General features: G+C 47.2%; 1 protein-coding gene across 10 annotated transcripts in view; it reads right to left on the bottom strand.

Moving 5' to 3' along the window:
- Positions 1-17,316, bottom strand: part of APLP2 (amyloid beta precursor like protein 2) — a 697,478-nt gene that overhangs the window by 66,344 nt on the left and 613,818 nt on the right. For 5 of the 10 annotated variants that reach the window (XM_085647208.1, XM_085647210.1, XM_085647211.1 and 2 more), the window contains one exon: positions 15,846-15,881. The exons of the other annotated variants lie outside the window; for them this stretch is intronic. In XM_085647208.1, the coding sequence (XP_085503334.1) occupies positions 15,846-15,881 (36 nt within the window). The remainder of the gene's footprint in view (positions 1-15,845; positions 15,882-17,316) is intronic. 10 annotated transcript variants of the gene reach the window in all.

Here is a 17,316-nt window from a genome sequence, read left to right as displayed (position 1 = left end):
TCGCACAGTGCAACCTTCCCATTTTCGAGGTTACAGTACAAAGGTGAAATACTATCTTCAGTGATTTCCTATTTGTCTGTCACCTCTCCTTCCACTTACTGTCCCATTCTTTCTTTCACATCCTCCTTGATACGCTTACACGGTTTCGCGCTTTTTCGTTCTTGGTTTCCCATTTTGTTCACAACCGATAATCAAACACACACATATACACAGGGGCTTAGGGTCAGCCCTCTTCATTCAATGGCCCAGAAAGTGTAATTTACATTTTGCTTCCTCACACGCAACATAAAGCATGAGGCAGTGGGTCAGCTCACTTCATCCATTGCACGAGTGTAAGGATTATGTCTGATCGCATGTGCACAGCGCTTAAAAGCAGGAGTGCACTTCAATACCAGACCTGGTGTGCATGGTCTACTTGCCCACTGTGCTATATTTTTTTCTAATTGATTTGCCAGTTTTTTTGCAAAAAAAAAGGAAGTAGCAAGCACTGGCAAAGGGAATTGAGGCTTGAGTCTTTATTTGTTTTTATTCACATCTTGTAAAGCCTACTAATTAGGTGTTTGGTATCTTTGGTTTTCCACTCGCCGGTTTTTTTTAAGGACTCCTACATCCCTCTGCACAGACACAGTGACTGTTCCTGCATGAGACAGGAGGCTGTCCATAGGCCTGTACTGAGACAAAGAGCACGAGTGACAACTGCATGACACTCTTACCACTGACGGTATTTGTTTTTCTTTTGTTAGCTTTCTCTGCCTTTTTCTTGGAGCCGCTGTTGTTTGGTTCATCCAGATCCATTTGGAACGGGTTTTAGAAGTAAGAGAATAAGTTGGAAATGTGACTTCATGTTTTACAGAAGAGCTTATTTTCCTGACTTCGTTTCTTCCCCGATTCTGTCTGTGCATTTAATGTACAGCGGCTTCAAAGGACATGCTGTGGAGAGGATGATTAGTCACCTACAACAGAGCTGCACAGGCTTTTGTTTAGAGGCTTCCTCTTCCTTTTATGTGACAACCAACAGGGGACACTCTTCGTCATGGAACAGGTGCTATGGCTCCATGCTCAAGTGAGCTTTCAGCGTCTAGGAGCAGTGTGATGCGACAGTGGATGTAACTCATCGCTCTGCCATTCCAAATAGAAGCGCCAGGCAGAGACTCGCTTACTCCTGGGACCCGCTGTTCGACACTAGCACTTCAACTTTTTGCATTAGCCACTTTGTATCTTGCTCCGGGTCATACATTGAGTAAGAATGTAATCCTATGTGCACCTGTAGAAGTGGTGACTGAGCAAGTACCAAGTAGGGAGCAGATATGATCCCTCTAGATTTTCTATCATTTTAGAGAGCTTACTGGTTGCTGGTGCATGAACAAAGATAACTATGTGATTGGAAGAGAACCGCTCTTGGGGCCATCCAGACCTAGCAAGGGGACTTGAATGTCTAGCACACACAAAATAATGGTCTAAAACGACCAGGATTCAGCTTTTAGGGGACTGGCACCCCAATTAATTTGTGTCTTAAAAGCCTTGAATATGTCTACTCTGCTGTCTGCTATATTTCACTTTGCAAACATTTCACTAAAGTAAGCTACTTACTCTCTACTACTCAGTCTACTACTCTCTACCTCTCTACTACTCACTATCTAATACTCTCTACTACTCACTATCAAATACTCTCTTCTACTCACTATCTAATACTCTCTTCTACTCAGTCTCTACTCTCTACTACTCACTCTCTACTACTCACTCTCTACCTTCTACTATTCTCTACCTCTCTGCACGCGCACACATATGCACATATATATATTTATATATATGCATATGCATTTATATATATGTATGTGTGTATATATACATACACATCTGCATACCTATATAAATACAAATATAAATGCATGCGTACATATACATATGTGCATACATATGCATGTCATGTACATGAAAGTTTGAAAAACACTAATAAAAGCAAAGCTAAAAAGCCACCTAATTACAAACAGAATTACTTTAACTTAAACGAGGGCGAGACCTTTTGCATTTTCAATGCTTGTTTGTTGGTGGTGGTGGGTGTCGACGTACCACCAATTTGGTGTCCTTCTGTGACGTCGACTGGCTTCCTCCGGAAGCTCTCACCTTTGGTCGCCATCTTCGGATTCTTTTTTTTCTCTCTCTCCTCCTATTGTCTCCTCTTATTGTCATCTTCCTTGGCGGAGGAGGGTGGGTTAGCTAGTGAATCCAGAAAATTCTTCAAGCTGCAAAACTACACCGACAGGTGAGAAACTATTAGTTTTGTAGGGTGAATCTTTTCTGGATTCACATACTGTGCATAGACTTTGTAGCGGTTTGCCAGTCTTGTGGTGGCTGGGTGGAAGAGGAACTTTGGTTTGTGAATAGATCTTCTAAGACCTTTTGTCCTACTTGTGCTTTCCTGTTCACTTGAATGTCTACACAGTAATGTTTTGTGTGCACTGAAGACAATGTTGCATCCATGCAAATGTCTTGGATTGGAGTGTTAGCTACAAATGCAATAGTTGCTCCTTTCTATCTTGTGGAACGTGCCCGCGAGGCATATAGTAAGGTTTGTCCTGCTTGCCTGTGGCATAATTGTATGGCTTGCGTTATCCATCTTGCAATAGTGTTTTTGGTTACTGGTTTTCCCAGAAAACTGATTGCACAGGATACAAATAACTGTTTAGTTTTCCTGTATTCCTTAGTTCTTTCAATCTAGTACATGACCGCTCTTCTAGCGTCAAGTGCGTGAAAAGTTTTTTCTGCTTTGGTTTTTGGATTTTGAAAGAAACTTGGCATTTGTATACTCTGATTTATGTGGAATTTTTATACCACCTTTGGTATGAATTGAGGATCTGTCCTCGTGACAATCCTGTTACTATGTATTTGGAAGTAAGGCTCCTGTAGTGTTCGTGCCTGTAGTTCGTTAACTCTACGTAAGGATGTTATTGCCACTAAAAAGGCAGTCTTAAGCGTGAGCATTTGTGGCGTTGCTTTGTCTAGTGGTTCGAACCGTGCTTTTATCATCCGTGCTAGAACTATGTTCAGGTTGCGTGTTGGTGCTGGCACCATTTTTGGAGGTGCAATTCTTTTTGCCCCCTCTAGGAACCTTTTGACCAAATGTTAAGTGAAGAAACGTTTCCCGGTTTCACCTCTTGTATACGCTACAATTGCTGTTAAGTGTACTTTTAGTGATGTGTAGCATAATTTACTTTGTAGTAAATGTGTCAAGTACTTTAGCACAGTCTTTCTTTTGTAATCTTCTTCGCAAGACGTTTTTTAAGGCACCATTGTGTATATCTTTTCCATTTAGCTGCATAACATTTTCTTGTTGTTGGTTTCCTAGCTTCTCTTAGAACAGCCATTGTGCTTTCTGGTAGTTTGAGAAGTGCAAATTCTAAGTCCTCAAGAGCCATGCCGCTAGGCCTAAGTTCTCTGGTTCTGAGTGAAGTACTTTCCCATTTTGCATTGTTAGCAAATCCTTCTTTTTTTTTTTATATAAGTTGGTGCCTTGTTCCTTGAGACATCTCCATTATTTCTGAGAACTAAGTTTTTCTGGCCCACTATGGTGCGATGAGAATCATTGTCATTTTGCTGATCCTGCATTTGCTGATCACCTTGCTCAGTAACTATATTGGGGAAAAACCGTAAGCAAATATCCCTGACCAGTCTATCCATAGCGCATTCCCCAAGACTGTCTGCAGGGTCGCCTGGATGCGAAGTTTTGGCATTTTGCATTGTGGGGTGTTGCAAATAGGTCTATTTGTGGTATTCCACATTTCCTGAAAATCTTTTGCAGTTCTGTCTGATTTAGTTCCTACTAGTGGGATAATGTGGTTTGCCTGCTCAATTTGCTTGCTTCTCTAGTGTCTTTTCCTGGTAGGTGTATTGCTATCATGTCTATTCCCCTTGGGATTGCCCATCTCTAAATCTCTAGAGCTAGCGTTTAGAGTTACAAACCCAGTCCCTCCTTGTCTGTTTATGTAAAACACTGTTGTGTTGTCTGTTTGTATCAACACCCTTTTCCTGTATAGCTCTTTCTGAAAGGCTTTTAAGGCTAAGAATACTGTTTTTAGCTCTAACATATTGATGTGCTTCACTGCATTCTGCTGTGTCCACAATCCCCTCACTTTGAGGTTGTTCATGTGTGCTCCCCATCCTATTAGGGACGCATCTGTTATGGTCACTAGTGGAGTTCGTGGTGTGAAAAGTCTCCCCAGTGCTAGGTTTGTTTTGTTCCACCATGCCACCTCCTGATGAACTGTCTGTGTGACAACCACTAGATCCTCCCAACTCCCTGTTGCCTGTGACCATTGTGTCAGGAGCCATTCCTGAAATGGTCTCATGTGTAGACGAATGATGGGAATTAAACGAATGCATGAGGCCATCATTCCTAGTAATTTCCCCACTGTCCTCACTGTCAGATGAGGCCCCTTCTGGTATAGATGAGTCTCCTTCAATAAGGCTGATCTCTTTTAGCTTGGGAATGCTTTCCCCAACACTGTATTTATCTCTGCACCTATGCACACCTTTATGAGTTCTGGGTCTGGTGATGATTTCTCCCAATGTATGGAGAACCCCAGTTGAACTAGTGTCCCCATCACCTGTTATAGTCTATGCAAACAGCATATACTATAAGAGTTTGCTCTTACTAACCAGTCGTCCAAGTAGGGGTAAACATGAATCCCCTTCCTTCTGAGATGTGCTGCGACTGAGGCTAGGCACTTTGTAAACACTCTTGGTGCAGATTTTAGACTGAAAGCCAGTACTTTGAATTAGTAGAATCTTTTGTTCTCCACAAATCTTAACAGCCTCTTGTGTCTTTTGTTCATTGAGATGTGTAAGTATGCATCCTTTAAGTCTGTTGTGGCCATGCAATCGCCTTCTTGCAATTGAGGTAGCACCTCTTGCAGTGTAGTCATTTTGAATCTTTGTGTCTTTATACATTTGTTTAGAAACCTTAACTCTAATATTGTTCGTAATGTTCCGTCTACTATTGAAATTAGAAAGTATGTTGAATATACCCCGTTCTTTCCTTTGCGTGGTACGTGCTCTATTGCACGTTTTCCCTGAAGTTCCTGCACCTCGGACTAGGTGAGATAATTCTGTTTTAAATGCATCTTTTGCATTGGTCTCCTGTTTAGAGGTTGTTTCGTTAGCTCTATGCATTAACTGTACTGTATTATGTTTAAAATCCGTTTGCCTGTGGTTATTGCCTTCCATTTTTGTAGGGAAGCACAAGTTACTTACTTGTGTAACGAAATATCTGAAAGAGACATTAGTTAGTGATAGATTCCTTACCTTAGAATATCCCCAGGCATCAGACTGGATCCGGAAAGTTTTCGTCAGCAGTACCCGGCGCATCTGTAGGCGTCGGAGTCCCCGAGATGATGTCATCGGTGCTACTTAGATGTGCCAACGCGCGCTGACGTCAGTTCTGTACACTACCTTCCGCGCCAGGAATGCAGAGCCATGCCAGAGGCTGACTACTGGTGCATTAAAACTAGGGCCCTGAAAGAAATGACCTCAACCCTAGAGATCACTTCGCAGAACGGGGAGGATTTGTGGGCGGTAAGGAATCGATCACTAACTAATGTCTCTTACAGATATATCGTTACTCAAATAAGTAACTTGTGCAATTGAAAGAGACATGTTAGTGATAGATTCCTTACCTCGGAATACATAACCAAGCAATACCAACCCCGGTGGTGGGTCTGCAAAGTGATAATACACCAGAAAGTCACGGAGAACCGAATGGCCAAAGAAGCCGTTTCTCCAGATTTGACTGTCAAGGCAATAATGCGTAGTGAAAGTGTGCAGCGAGGCCCATGTGGTCGCCTGACAGATGTGTTGCAGTGGGACACCGCATCCCAATGCTGTAGTAGCTGCTGTCACCCTGGTCGAATAGGCGCGCAACTCTACCGGAGGTTCCTTTTTAGCCAAAGAGTAACAGGCTTGCATACACAAGAGAACCAAGCGTGAGATAGTTTATTTGTGTACAGCCCGGCCTTTCTTGGTGCTCACGCAGCCAACAAAGAGCTGGTCATCCAGCCCAAACTGTTGTGTGCGGTTGAGGTAGAATGAAAGCGCACGTTTGCCCCAGATGAAAGGCAGCGACTACTTTTGGTAGAAAGGAGGAACGTGGTCGAAGCACAACCTTGTCCGGATGAATCGCCAGGAAAGGAGGTTTACAGGAAATATCCTGGAGCTAACTCACACGCCTAGCGGAGGTGATAGCCACCAGGAAGACAGTTTGTAAAATTATGAAGAGGCTCAAAGGGAGTGCACATGAAGTATGTGAGAACCAGGTTCAAGTCCCACTGAAGCATCACAAACGGAATAGGCCAGAAAAGGTGAGTAATGCCTTTGAGAAATCTATTGACCACAGGGGATCTGAAAATAGAGGGCTGATCAGGCAGCCTGGGAAAGGCTGAAAGAGCAGAAAGGAAGCCTTTAATAGTGCCCAGAGCAGAGTCCTGCTGGGCCAAAGAGAGAAGGACCAAAAGGACCTCAGAAAGCAGGCGTATACGGTATTAGTGGAGGGACGCCTGGCTGCCAGAATGACATCACAGACTTCAGGAGGCAAGTCAGAAGGAATCAACTGTCGCCGCTCAATCTCCACGCAAGGAGGTGGAGGCTGGACAGGTTCAGGTGGATGACTGTCCCCTGATGCTGCGACAGAAGATCCTCCCGAAGAGGCAGTTGGATCAGGGGATCCACGCTCATACTGAGGAGCTTGGGATACCAAACTCTTCGAGCCCAGTTCGGTGCCACAAGAATGACTTGGGCCTGGTTGCGTCCGATCTTCTTCAGCACTTTGGTTAGAAGTGATATACGCAGAAGGCTTACAACAGACCGCAACTCCACTCGCGATGAAAAGCGGCTCTGAGCGAGGGCCACCTTGGAAAGTTCGGTCTGGACTGTTCCCATGAGGCACAGGGTCAGACTGATTTGCATATGGACATGTCTGAACTGGGGTGGTGGAGAGAGCTAAAGAATGATGATGGATTAAACCCAGATCAGTTGACTGGGGGTGATTTGCTAAAACGCTCCGTCCATCATCCCCTTTGGTATTGCTTTGGAAACCCCAACACGCAGAACTACGACAGTGAACGTTCTTGTTGGTGGCAAAGAGATGTAACCAAGTGTTTCCCACTGTAGAAAGAGCGTTTGTGCCACCTGCGAGGGAAGACGCCCTTCTTGATCCATTATGCACAGACGGCTGAGTTTGTCCGCCCTGGCGTTCAAAGATCCTGCCAATCGTTGAACCACCAGGAAAATGCCCTGGCGTTCCAGCCACTTTCAGACGCGCAGAGCCTCCAGACATATGGTCCACGATCCCCACCGCGCCTTGCTTGTCGCAGTATCACATGGCGATGGTGTTGTCTGTGAACACTTGCACTACTCTCCACTGGACAGAGGGAAGGAATGCTTTCAGTGCAAGGAGGCTCTCCCTGAGCTGCAAAAGATTGACATAGAGCTCGGATTCCGCTGGAGACCAGATGCCTCTGATCTTCGCCTCTCCCATGTGGCCCCCTATCCCAGGAGGGACGCATCCGTCACCACTGCATGCTCCGGTTGGGGAAGGGATCTGCTGCTGACCCAATGACTGTTTGTGAGCCACCACTGCAAGTCTTGTGCAATGCCGTCCAAGATCTGGATGAAGTTGGACAGGTTTCCCTGATGCTGCGTCCACTGGAACTGCAGGTCCCACTGCAGAGCCCGCATATCCGATCTGGCATGACTGATCAGCAGGATGCAGGAGGCTATGAGGCCCAGCAGCCTCAGTGTCTTCCTGACCAAATCCCAGCAGAAGGGCTGAAAGATCGGAATCATAGCCTGAAGGTCCCGGGCTCTCTTTTTGGGAGAATAAACACAAAACTGCGCCGTGTCCAGAACCGCTCCAATGAAGAGGAGCTTTTGAGAGGGGATCAGATGTGACTTCGGCTCGTTGATGGAGAACCCCAGCAAATGCAGGAGGTCGGCCGTTGACTGGAGGTGGGAGACGACTGCCTGGGGGAGTCTGGCTTTAACAGCCAGTTGTCGAGATAGGGGGAGACTGAAATCCCTGATCTGCGCAGATGAGCTGCAACCACCACCATCCTTTTCGTGAACACCCACGGGGCTGCACGGTGAACTGAAAGTGCTTGTGGCCTACTATGAGACGCATGTAAAGCCGGTAGGCCGACAGGATAGGGTTATGAAAATAAGCATCCTGCAGGTTGAATTGTACAACCTACTCCTGCGGGTGTAGGGCAGACAAGACCAGAGCAAGCGCAAGCATTTTGAACTTCTCCTGCCGGAGGAAGTGAGTGGCGCTTCGGAGGTTTAAGATAGGACATACGCGGTTGTCCTCCTTTGGAATTAATAAGTAGTGAGAGTAACAACCACAACCTACTTCTGACGTTGGAACGTGCTCAATGGCCCCCTTGGCCAAGAGGGACGCAACCTTATGCTGGAGAAGTGTCAAGGGATCTCCTGACATGAGGTGGTGCTGAGGATGCATGGCAGGAGGAGTAGTGTCGAAGGGGAGGGAGTAGCCCCTTCGGACCATTTGCAGAACCCACCTGTTCAAAGTGATGACGCGCCAGTGGAGGAGGTGATGGCGAATCCTGCCGCCCGCTCGCGTGTTGTGGGTCTTAAACACTGGACTGAAACAGCAGTGTATGAAGGTCTTTAGGACTGAACTGCCCGCTAGCTCCGGGACCCATTGGTATGGGTCCCCTGTTTGCAGCTGCGCTGCTGTATGTAAATTGCCCTGCCTATGGAGGAGGCGTAGTCAAGACCACAATGAACGGTGAACCGTGCCGCATCATTGCCCTCGACAATTGCTTGGGAGAGCACCTTGCAAGCCTCTGCTAGACACTGAGGCAGCACCTGCGCCGCCGTGCTCCACACAGAGTGTGAATAGAGGTCAAATGGCACTTGGAGAGGCAGAGTCTTGGACAACTAGCCACTCGGACGTTAGGTGGTGTGTGATGAAACTGGGGTTGCCTTGTATCCACAGGAGTCCTGTGGTAGGCTTAAGTGCATTATTGAAGGGTAGTAGTGGCTCCGTGGAGGAGGCTGCTGCTGAAACACTGCAGTCAGGAGAGACCTGATAGGCACTGTAGGGAATTTGAGGGTAGGAGCCTCTCCTACGCAACACCACAGAATGAACCAACCACCTCCAGAGCTACGGAAGAAGGGGACAGTGTATTAGGGTGCGGAGATAAGTCCAGCTTGCGTGTTGCCAACCTAGTTTAGTACATCCTCCCACCGAGCTGTGAGAAGGTCCTCAGACCCCTTCTAGTACCCTCCTTCGGTCCCCGGCCGTTTGAGAGGGCGAGAAGGACAAGGGGCCCTAGGAAAGGGAAACAAAAATTTCCCCCTCGGAATAGGAATTGGAGAAAGCAGGCTCGATATAGTATGGCCCTGGAGGCAACGATGCCGTGCCCGGCGCCAAGGCAGACACCGAGGTCGGATGCAATGGAGTTGCCGAGACCGGAGCCAACGGCTGCGCCAATGCCGGAACCGACGGCAGTGCCGAGGCCGGAGCCGACGGCCGGAGCCGACGGCCGGAGCCGAGGCCGGAGCCGACGGCAGCGCCGAGGCCGGAGACGACGGCAGCGCCGAGGCCAGAGCCGCAGCCGGCGCCGCCGCCGAGGCCAGAGCCGGCGCCGAGGCCAGAGCCGGCGCCGAGGCCAGAGCCGGCGCCGAGGCCAGAGCCGACGCCGAGGCCAGAGCAGACGCCGAGGCCAGAGCAGACGCCGAGGCCAGAGCAGACGCCGAGGCCAGAGCAGACGCCGAGGCCAGAGCAGACGCCGAGGCCAGAGCAGACGCCGGCGCCAGAGACGACGCCAGAGCCGACGCCGAGGCCAGAGCCGGCGGCGGCTCCGAGGCCAGAGCAGACGGCGGCGCCGAGGCCAGAGCCGGCGGCGGCTCCGAGGCCAGAGCAGACGGCGGCGCCGAGGCCAGAGCCGACGGCGGCGCCGAGGCCAGAGCCGACGGCGGCGCCGAGGCCAGAGCCGACGGTGGTGCTGAGGATGGTGGCGCTGAGGCCAGAGCCGACGGTGGCTCAGGGCATCTTGCCGGTGTAACCGGGCCCAAAGGCGGCGGCACAGGGGCAGAGCCACCCAAGGGATTCACAGGGCCCAAAGGCGCACCGGAGGGGCCCGATGGGGCAAATAAACAGCCCATGGCCGACAGGAAGACCTGTATTTCTTCCGGAGTCGCGTACAGCCCCAGTAAAGGCAAGTAGGCCGCAGGCAACAACGGAAGCTCCAATGGAGCTGCGGGGGAGTGACCGCCCACCCCCTCCACCGTGTCCCGCGACCGTTGAGGGGTAGAGGAAGAGCGACGTCGCTTCTTCGACTTTTTATGGTGCCTTGACTTGCCTGTCCCCGACCCCGGCGAGCGATGCTGATGGCTCCGCGACCGGTCCCTCAACCTCCCACTGGAGCGGGATCTTGATCGGCGCGGAACCGATTGCCGGACCTCTAACAACTTTCAGGAACGCTCCCGCAAAGCTTTCGGCACCATGGCTCGACAATCGGGGTATGAATCGGGGCATGCCTCGGGGTCATGGGCGTGCCCCAAGCAGAAGAGACGCACGTTATGTGGGTCCGCCACCGACATGTCCCGACAGGACTGAAACCCAGGCATCTCTACTGCACCAGAAGTCAGAACTCGACAAAACAAGAGAAACAAGTCTCAGAACAAAGTTACAACATTAACTAGGAGTACCGCTCTCTCTCAGATCTGCGCTTGCTGGCGCGGAAAAAGAAAGAACTGACGTCAGCGCGCGTAGGCATGTCTAAGTAGCTCCGACAACGTCATCTTGGCGACTACGACGCCAGCGACGTACGCGGAGCCGCATGATGACGCCTACCGACGTGCAGGGGTAATGCTGTCAAAAACCTTCCGGATCCAGTCTGACGCCTGGGGATATTCTAAGGTAAGGAATGTATCACTAACGTGTCTCTTTCAGATAATCTAAGTCTGCCTCTTACTGGAGTGGTATGTCGGAGGAACTGTAAACTGACAGGGTTTTATTTTTGTATATGTTGTTTTAATGTGAGCACCCTCACTGCTGTTCTTTGTGAGTGTACCTTTTGTTGAGTGCAATCACTTACTAAAGATTTGTTGTCCACCTCTTTGTAGCTGTCCTCTGCCATGGGGACGCCCTCGTAAGGATTGCCTTCCTTGTTGGTATTGCCATCTCTGCTGTGGAACCTGGCTTGCCCCTTGGTATGTTTGCTGGGAACTTTGATGTGAGAACAGGTTGGTGTGTACCTCTCCCTGCTGGTCTCCTTGATGGTGTGCCTCTAAATTGTAGAGCACCCATGGATCTAGCTGTCTTATTGTCCTTTTTTAATTGATTGAGTTTTTCATCAACCACACTTCCAAACAGTTGTACCCCATTGAATGGTGAATTAATGATGATACTTTGCCTTTCAGGTTTGAAGCCTGATATTCTCAGCCATGCATGCCTTCTTTCTGTGATACCAATCATCATTTGTCTGCTTGATGTTTCTGCAGCATCTAGGACTGATTTTAAACATGTATTAGCAATGTTTTTACCCTCTTCTACCAAGTGGCTAGCTCTTCTTTGGAATTCTTCAGGTAGATTCTTTAACAATTCTCCTACCTCCTCCCAATGCGGAAAAGCATGTCTGTTTAGCAATGCATTAGAATTAGCTATGCGCCATTGATACCCTGCCCTCCGTTCTACCTTCCTCCCTACAAACTCCATACTCCTGCTTTCTATGTCAGAGATGGTCCCACTGTTGTTGGTACATTTGCTCTTTTCCTTGCTGTGGAAGTAATAATGGAGTCAGCTGGTACAGACCCTCTTATGTATATAGGGTCTTTAGAGGAGTGCTTATATTTCTTTTCTGCTCTTGGTGTGATAGCCTTGCATGTTGCCGGCTCCTTGAATGCCTCTTTTCCCTGGTCCAGTACACTTGGCAGCATTGGAAGGAATTGATTTCTTGATTGTGTTGGCATCAAAGTCTCTAATAAAAGACATAATTGCGTTTTTTCTTCCTCCAGCTGAACTCCATACATTTCTGCTGCTTTTTAATCACCTGGTTATACATGCCAAAGTCATCTGGGGGTTATGGCCTTGAAGGATATGTTTCCCCAGCCTCCACAGGTGATTCGGCGTCGAGCTCTTGCCATTGGAGGTCTTGATTCTCCTAGATCGCCGATTCGGCATTTGTTTGTTCGTCACCTTTAACGTCTTCTCCGAAGAACAATGCTTATTCTTTTTCTTCTTTGATCGGCTCGGGTGTTGTCGGCGGTAGTAGTTCCTCAACGACCTTTTCGCCTTCAGTACTTGTTGTTTTTGGTGGAATATTGAACTGTTTCAAGCTTTCGTCGAAGTCTTTTTTTCATGGTAAAATGTTAGCCATTTCGGCTTCGAGCCTCTTCCTTTTCTTCTCCATCTCGGCCGCTTGTGTTTCGGCGTCAAAACTTTCGGCTTTTCGTTTTTGTGCTTGTAGGCGCCGATCTGGTCGACGCTTGCTTGGACCTCTCTTTTTTCGACACGGAAGCGTCCTTTTCCAGACTGTCTTTTGACGTCTTTGTCTCTTCGAGGGTCTTTGCCGTTACGGAGCCCATATCCAAGGATCCTACGGTGTGTTTTTGCCTGATGCAGCTGCGGTCGCCGAGTGCTTCGGCACCAAGGCTCCCTTTGAAAGTCTAGAGTCTGATTTGAGACTCTTCTACTTTTCAAGGTGTCAACGACTCTTACCTCCTTCGAAGACTTCTTCTCGACCTCCACGACCTAAACATCTCTGTACTAGCCGCCTTCTAGCCCTTCGGCAACGTTATCTTCCTCCTCACTGGAGAGGCCCAGGTCTCGCAACGATGGCGGTTGTCCTTGGCCTTGCATGTAATAGTTGGCTCGTCCCTGCCTTTCTCTCACCCTTAACGTCTTCGGGTGAAGACGGAGCACACGTTGCAGTCCTCGCTTCGATGATCCAGCGGTAGACAAAGGTTGCAGACCGGATGCTGATCCTTCTGAGTGTACTTGTGGTGACCCTTCTTGCAAAACTTGAACGGTGTGTTGTCCGTTATCGCGTACAGGGAGCCCCCTGCAAGCGCATTTTTCAATCGTCGTCGAGGATTTGGTTTTTCATCTATCTCCGGTCGTTTTGGATTGAGATTGTAATTCGTAACGTTGTACCAGTGTTCTTCTTGAATTTTTTCCTTATCTTTGTCGATTCTTCTCTCCAATCTTGGGAGCTCCTTCCATATCGATCCAGACCCAACGGCAGTAAAAAAATAAGAATCTGAAGATGGCGACCTAAGATGGGAGCTTCTAGAGGAAGCCCGTCGACGTCACAGAAAGACACCAAATGGTGGTACATTGATGCCCACCCAAAAACAAAATAATAATTAAAGAAATACTACAATTCTGGACCCAAATACTAGATGGTGGAATAATGCACAGCATGTGAATCCAGAAACGATTCACGCTGCAAAACATGGTTTGGTGCCGGCGATGGCACACGTCAAAGATCAAATTTGAATTAACTAGCAGGAAAAATCTCAGATCTGAAGCATAGGGGAAGTAAATTTTCAAGTTGCGATTATTTGTAAACAGTCTGCCACCTGATTGTGGTAGAAGGAATGTAAGGTGTAACAGCAGCCAAATCGTTTTGCCTTTATGCTTTGGCCAATCTGAAGTATCATCTGCAGCTTTCAGTGTGCTCTTTAATGTTTCACATACTTTTCGCTGGAAGGGTGCACATCCTCGCTCCGAGGGACATAACAAAACCAGAGAAGCACACAAGTCTACAGTAAGTTTTATCTGGTCATTTCAGTTCTAGTTTGAGGGTTCATATGCACGCACACATACTTATGCCTCGCTAGCACGGCTGGGTGTAAAAAGAAAATAGTTGCTTACACCCAGAGATGCTAGAAGTAAGGGTAGCGAGCTTGGAGTTAAGGTACCGGAGAAAATGCTGCGGTTTTCACTCTATGGTAACTGTGGTGCTTTGACAGACCACACAGCATATAATACTGCTAGGAATTATCAAGTTACCAATGTTATGATCAAAGATGGATGCCACTTCTTTAAGCACAGGAACACAAGCAGATCTTCGCAGAGGCTTTCAAATGAAACATACGTTTTCAAAATCATGCTAAAGAAAATGAGTGGCAACCTGCTCCTTAAAAGTTAGCGGTCATCTCCCTACTTTGAACTAGTAACATCCAGTTTAATTTGCAGTCTTCAGACATCCAATGTAAAATAAGACCACAAACATTAGTAAAAATCTTCACACCTTCAGCCTTGCTACACATGGCAAACTAATGCAAGACAACCACTGAGTGGCTGAACCCATACCATACACACCAACTTGAGAAATCCTGCTCCCAATGGGGGGCATATGAAGTGCTCAACTTCACCTTGCACGTTAAAGGAGAGGTTTTATCTCAAATTGCAGCATGGGCCAGTGCCTTAAAGGGACCGGCCAATCACAAATTACATTGTCTCATGTAGACATTCAGGCAGGAACGGGTAATAGTGTATCAAATATCAATGTCACATCAGCTAGCGCACAACATCTCTATAGAAATTAGGCAAATGATGGAATGCTAAGTAAGAGTCAATTTGTCCTTGGCTAGGCATCCAATCTGCAGACTGAAGAGCATACATGGCTCAGTCAATGGGCTCCTACCCAAACCTGCCCTCTGCTGGCTCCATCAGCACGGCAGTCAAGCACTGTGGTTGCTGTTCACTGCACCCGTCTGGTTCAAACCACAATGGTGCAGCCAATGCATCTTATTATGGACATGAAGCATTTCCTGCTATTCCAATACTAAGAGCAACAAAATGATTTGCAATGTCTCATTCCAGTCATAAGGAAAACTCTTTAAATGTATAGGTTCCCCGGTGCGCAAGGAAAAACCTATTATGACAACAAATACTGAATAAAATGGTTAGTTCGCCCAGTAATAAACTGCACCACACAGAAGACTCCTGGATATTAGCTTCTATTGCTCTCTCTTATATATCTAGATCTAAGCCAATTTATCAAACCAGAATCTGTATATCAGCTACTACAATACTGCGATGCAAATGCATTTAAAACTATTAGTGGAAGAGACCAATAAGGAGCTCTGAAAGCAACACAATCCTAACAAAGTATCGCTAGTTGCAGCCGGAAAGGCTCCCCTGCACTGCCATATCAACACACATGAATGGTAAACTAGCCTCCATATTTCCGCCCAGGTGAAATAAAATACAACTCAGCCTGCCTAAAACTTTGTATTGAGCTGGGCTACACCTAGCTCCCTGAAAGGTATCCGGGATTCTTTCCATTCAGGGCCTCATATATAACATAGAATAGGTTTACATTGAAAGGTTCAATATAGTGCCCTTAAAAACAGAAAAATGGTCTGCTCTCTCGAGCTAAATTACTTTAGCACCGTTATTTCTACTGCAGACTCCAATAAGGTACAGAAGCACCCCAGGTGTCTAGAAATCAAACTAACCCACTAAGGGACCTCATGCTTGAGCTATAAGCTCATGGTGGTTGTTACATGAAGTATGTGGCTCAATCACTTCTTTAGTGATGTACCTTTATCTATAGCAGCGTGTTCAACAGTAGACACCTGCCATTGCATATAAAGGGAAAAAAGCATCCCCTTGACAGGGCCAGATCCTTAGATGTGAATTGGATAGAGACACTTTGAGCAGACACATGCCACGAAGTAAACAAGAATAACATAGCAGCATGAAGCCATCGCCGGAGAGCTACAATGAAGCCAGCATGGAACTAAAACAAAGCTACTCAACAGTGGGATGGGTGGACATGATGGAACAGGTCACAATGCAGCGTTATCAAACCAACCTTTTCTCACAGGAAGGTGTAAATCCGGCTGCGTGTCTAGGAGGTGGGGGGAAAAATAAAACAAAAAGCAGAGAAGGAAATTATATTAAATGTAAGACTTCTAACTAGGGCCCTCTTGTCAAACTAAAAACACCATGTCAAAGGACCGAATAATAGTTTTACGTGCAGATCAATGCAAGTTGTACTCAAACACCTGCTGCTGTCCCTCTTTAGTTACCCGCGTGCTCCAGCACAAATCAGGGTGGGCTGTACGCATTTCTAGGGATGGAGCGGCATGCTTGTTATGGTTGTGAATATGCTGGAGTAAAACCTACACACGCTAGCTAACTTAGGCACTAATGAGTTGCGAGAGGTAAGAAGGAAGCATTTGGAAAAGGAACGAGAACGTTTTTATTTTCTCGGAAGGTTCTAAAAAGCTGATACTAAAAGTAACATCAAAGTAGTTATCATTTGAACAGGGTAACATGCAAGCAGGTTTTATAAATGTTTTTAGGTATACAGTGCTGGGTTGGTAGTAACAAGGTAATATCAGATTTAAAAAAATCAATCCCTAGAATTACCTGCTATTATCAGTCAACAAAGATGATCATTCTTCCAAAGATGATCATTCTTCCAAAGATTCAGTAGGTCAACCCTCAGTACAGAGCTTTTAAGAAGGAAAATGCTACTCACCCAGTAGGCATCTGTTCACTGAGTGTTGTGCTGTAGATTCCTGCCATCTAATGTTGGGCTAGGAAGTTTGAAACATGCTTTTCTTCAAAGAAGTCTTTTAAGTCACAAGGTACATGGTGACTCACATTTATGCTGGCATTGTGCATGAGCAGATTCCATGTTAGATTGTTTTAAGTCCAGCGAGGGTGGGAGCTGTACGGGGGGGGGGGGGGATGTGTTTTGGGTTGGTGGAAGTCCCATTGCTGGAACCTCCTTTGGCTCTTCCTCTACTGTTGTTCAACATATACCCACCTTTTGTGTAGCCACGAGGGGTATAAGGGTGGTAGGCTTGCTGTTGCTTCCCCTGGTAAGAGCCTGTGTCTGGGGAGGTGGTGATAGAACCTCTACAGTATTGCTACCATTGAAACTTTGGCTATTTACCAGAAGAGTCCTCCTGGTTTTAGCCCTATCAGCATCCTTTTCATTTTTTTCTAACATTTGATCGACGTGTGGCCCGAACAGGATTTCCCCATCAAAGGGAAGATTAAGTAGGTGTTAATACACCTCAGGTTTATACCCCAAGATTCGGAGACATGCATGTCACCGAATGAGGATAGTTATATTGAGCCAACATGCTATCCCACCAGCAGTCAGCAGTGCCTGTTGCATCGAGGGTGCAACGTCAACGTATAAATGAGTTTGAAATGGTTTTGCCTTCTGTGACTAGTTCCTGCCTCTCGCTGTCGTTATTAGGACAGCTGGCGTTGAAGCAACTCCTGCATTAAGTCTCAATGGGCTCTACTGCAATGTGCCGGTAGAC

The sequence above is a fragment of the Triturus cristatus genome, chromosome 3_2 (genome assembly GCF_964204655.1).
Source record: "Triturus cristatus chromosome 3_2, aTriCri1.1, whole genome shotgun sequence".
Classification (NCBI taxonomy): domain Eukaryota; kingdom Metazoa; phylum Chordata; class Amphibia; order Caudata; family Salamandridae; genus Triturus; species Triturus cristatus.
The sequence above is the reverse complement of the archived record's forward strand: the minus strand, read 5'-3'. Positions and strand labels throughout refer to the sequence as shown.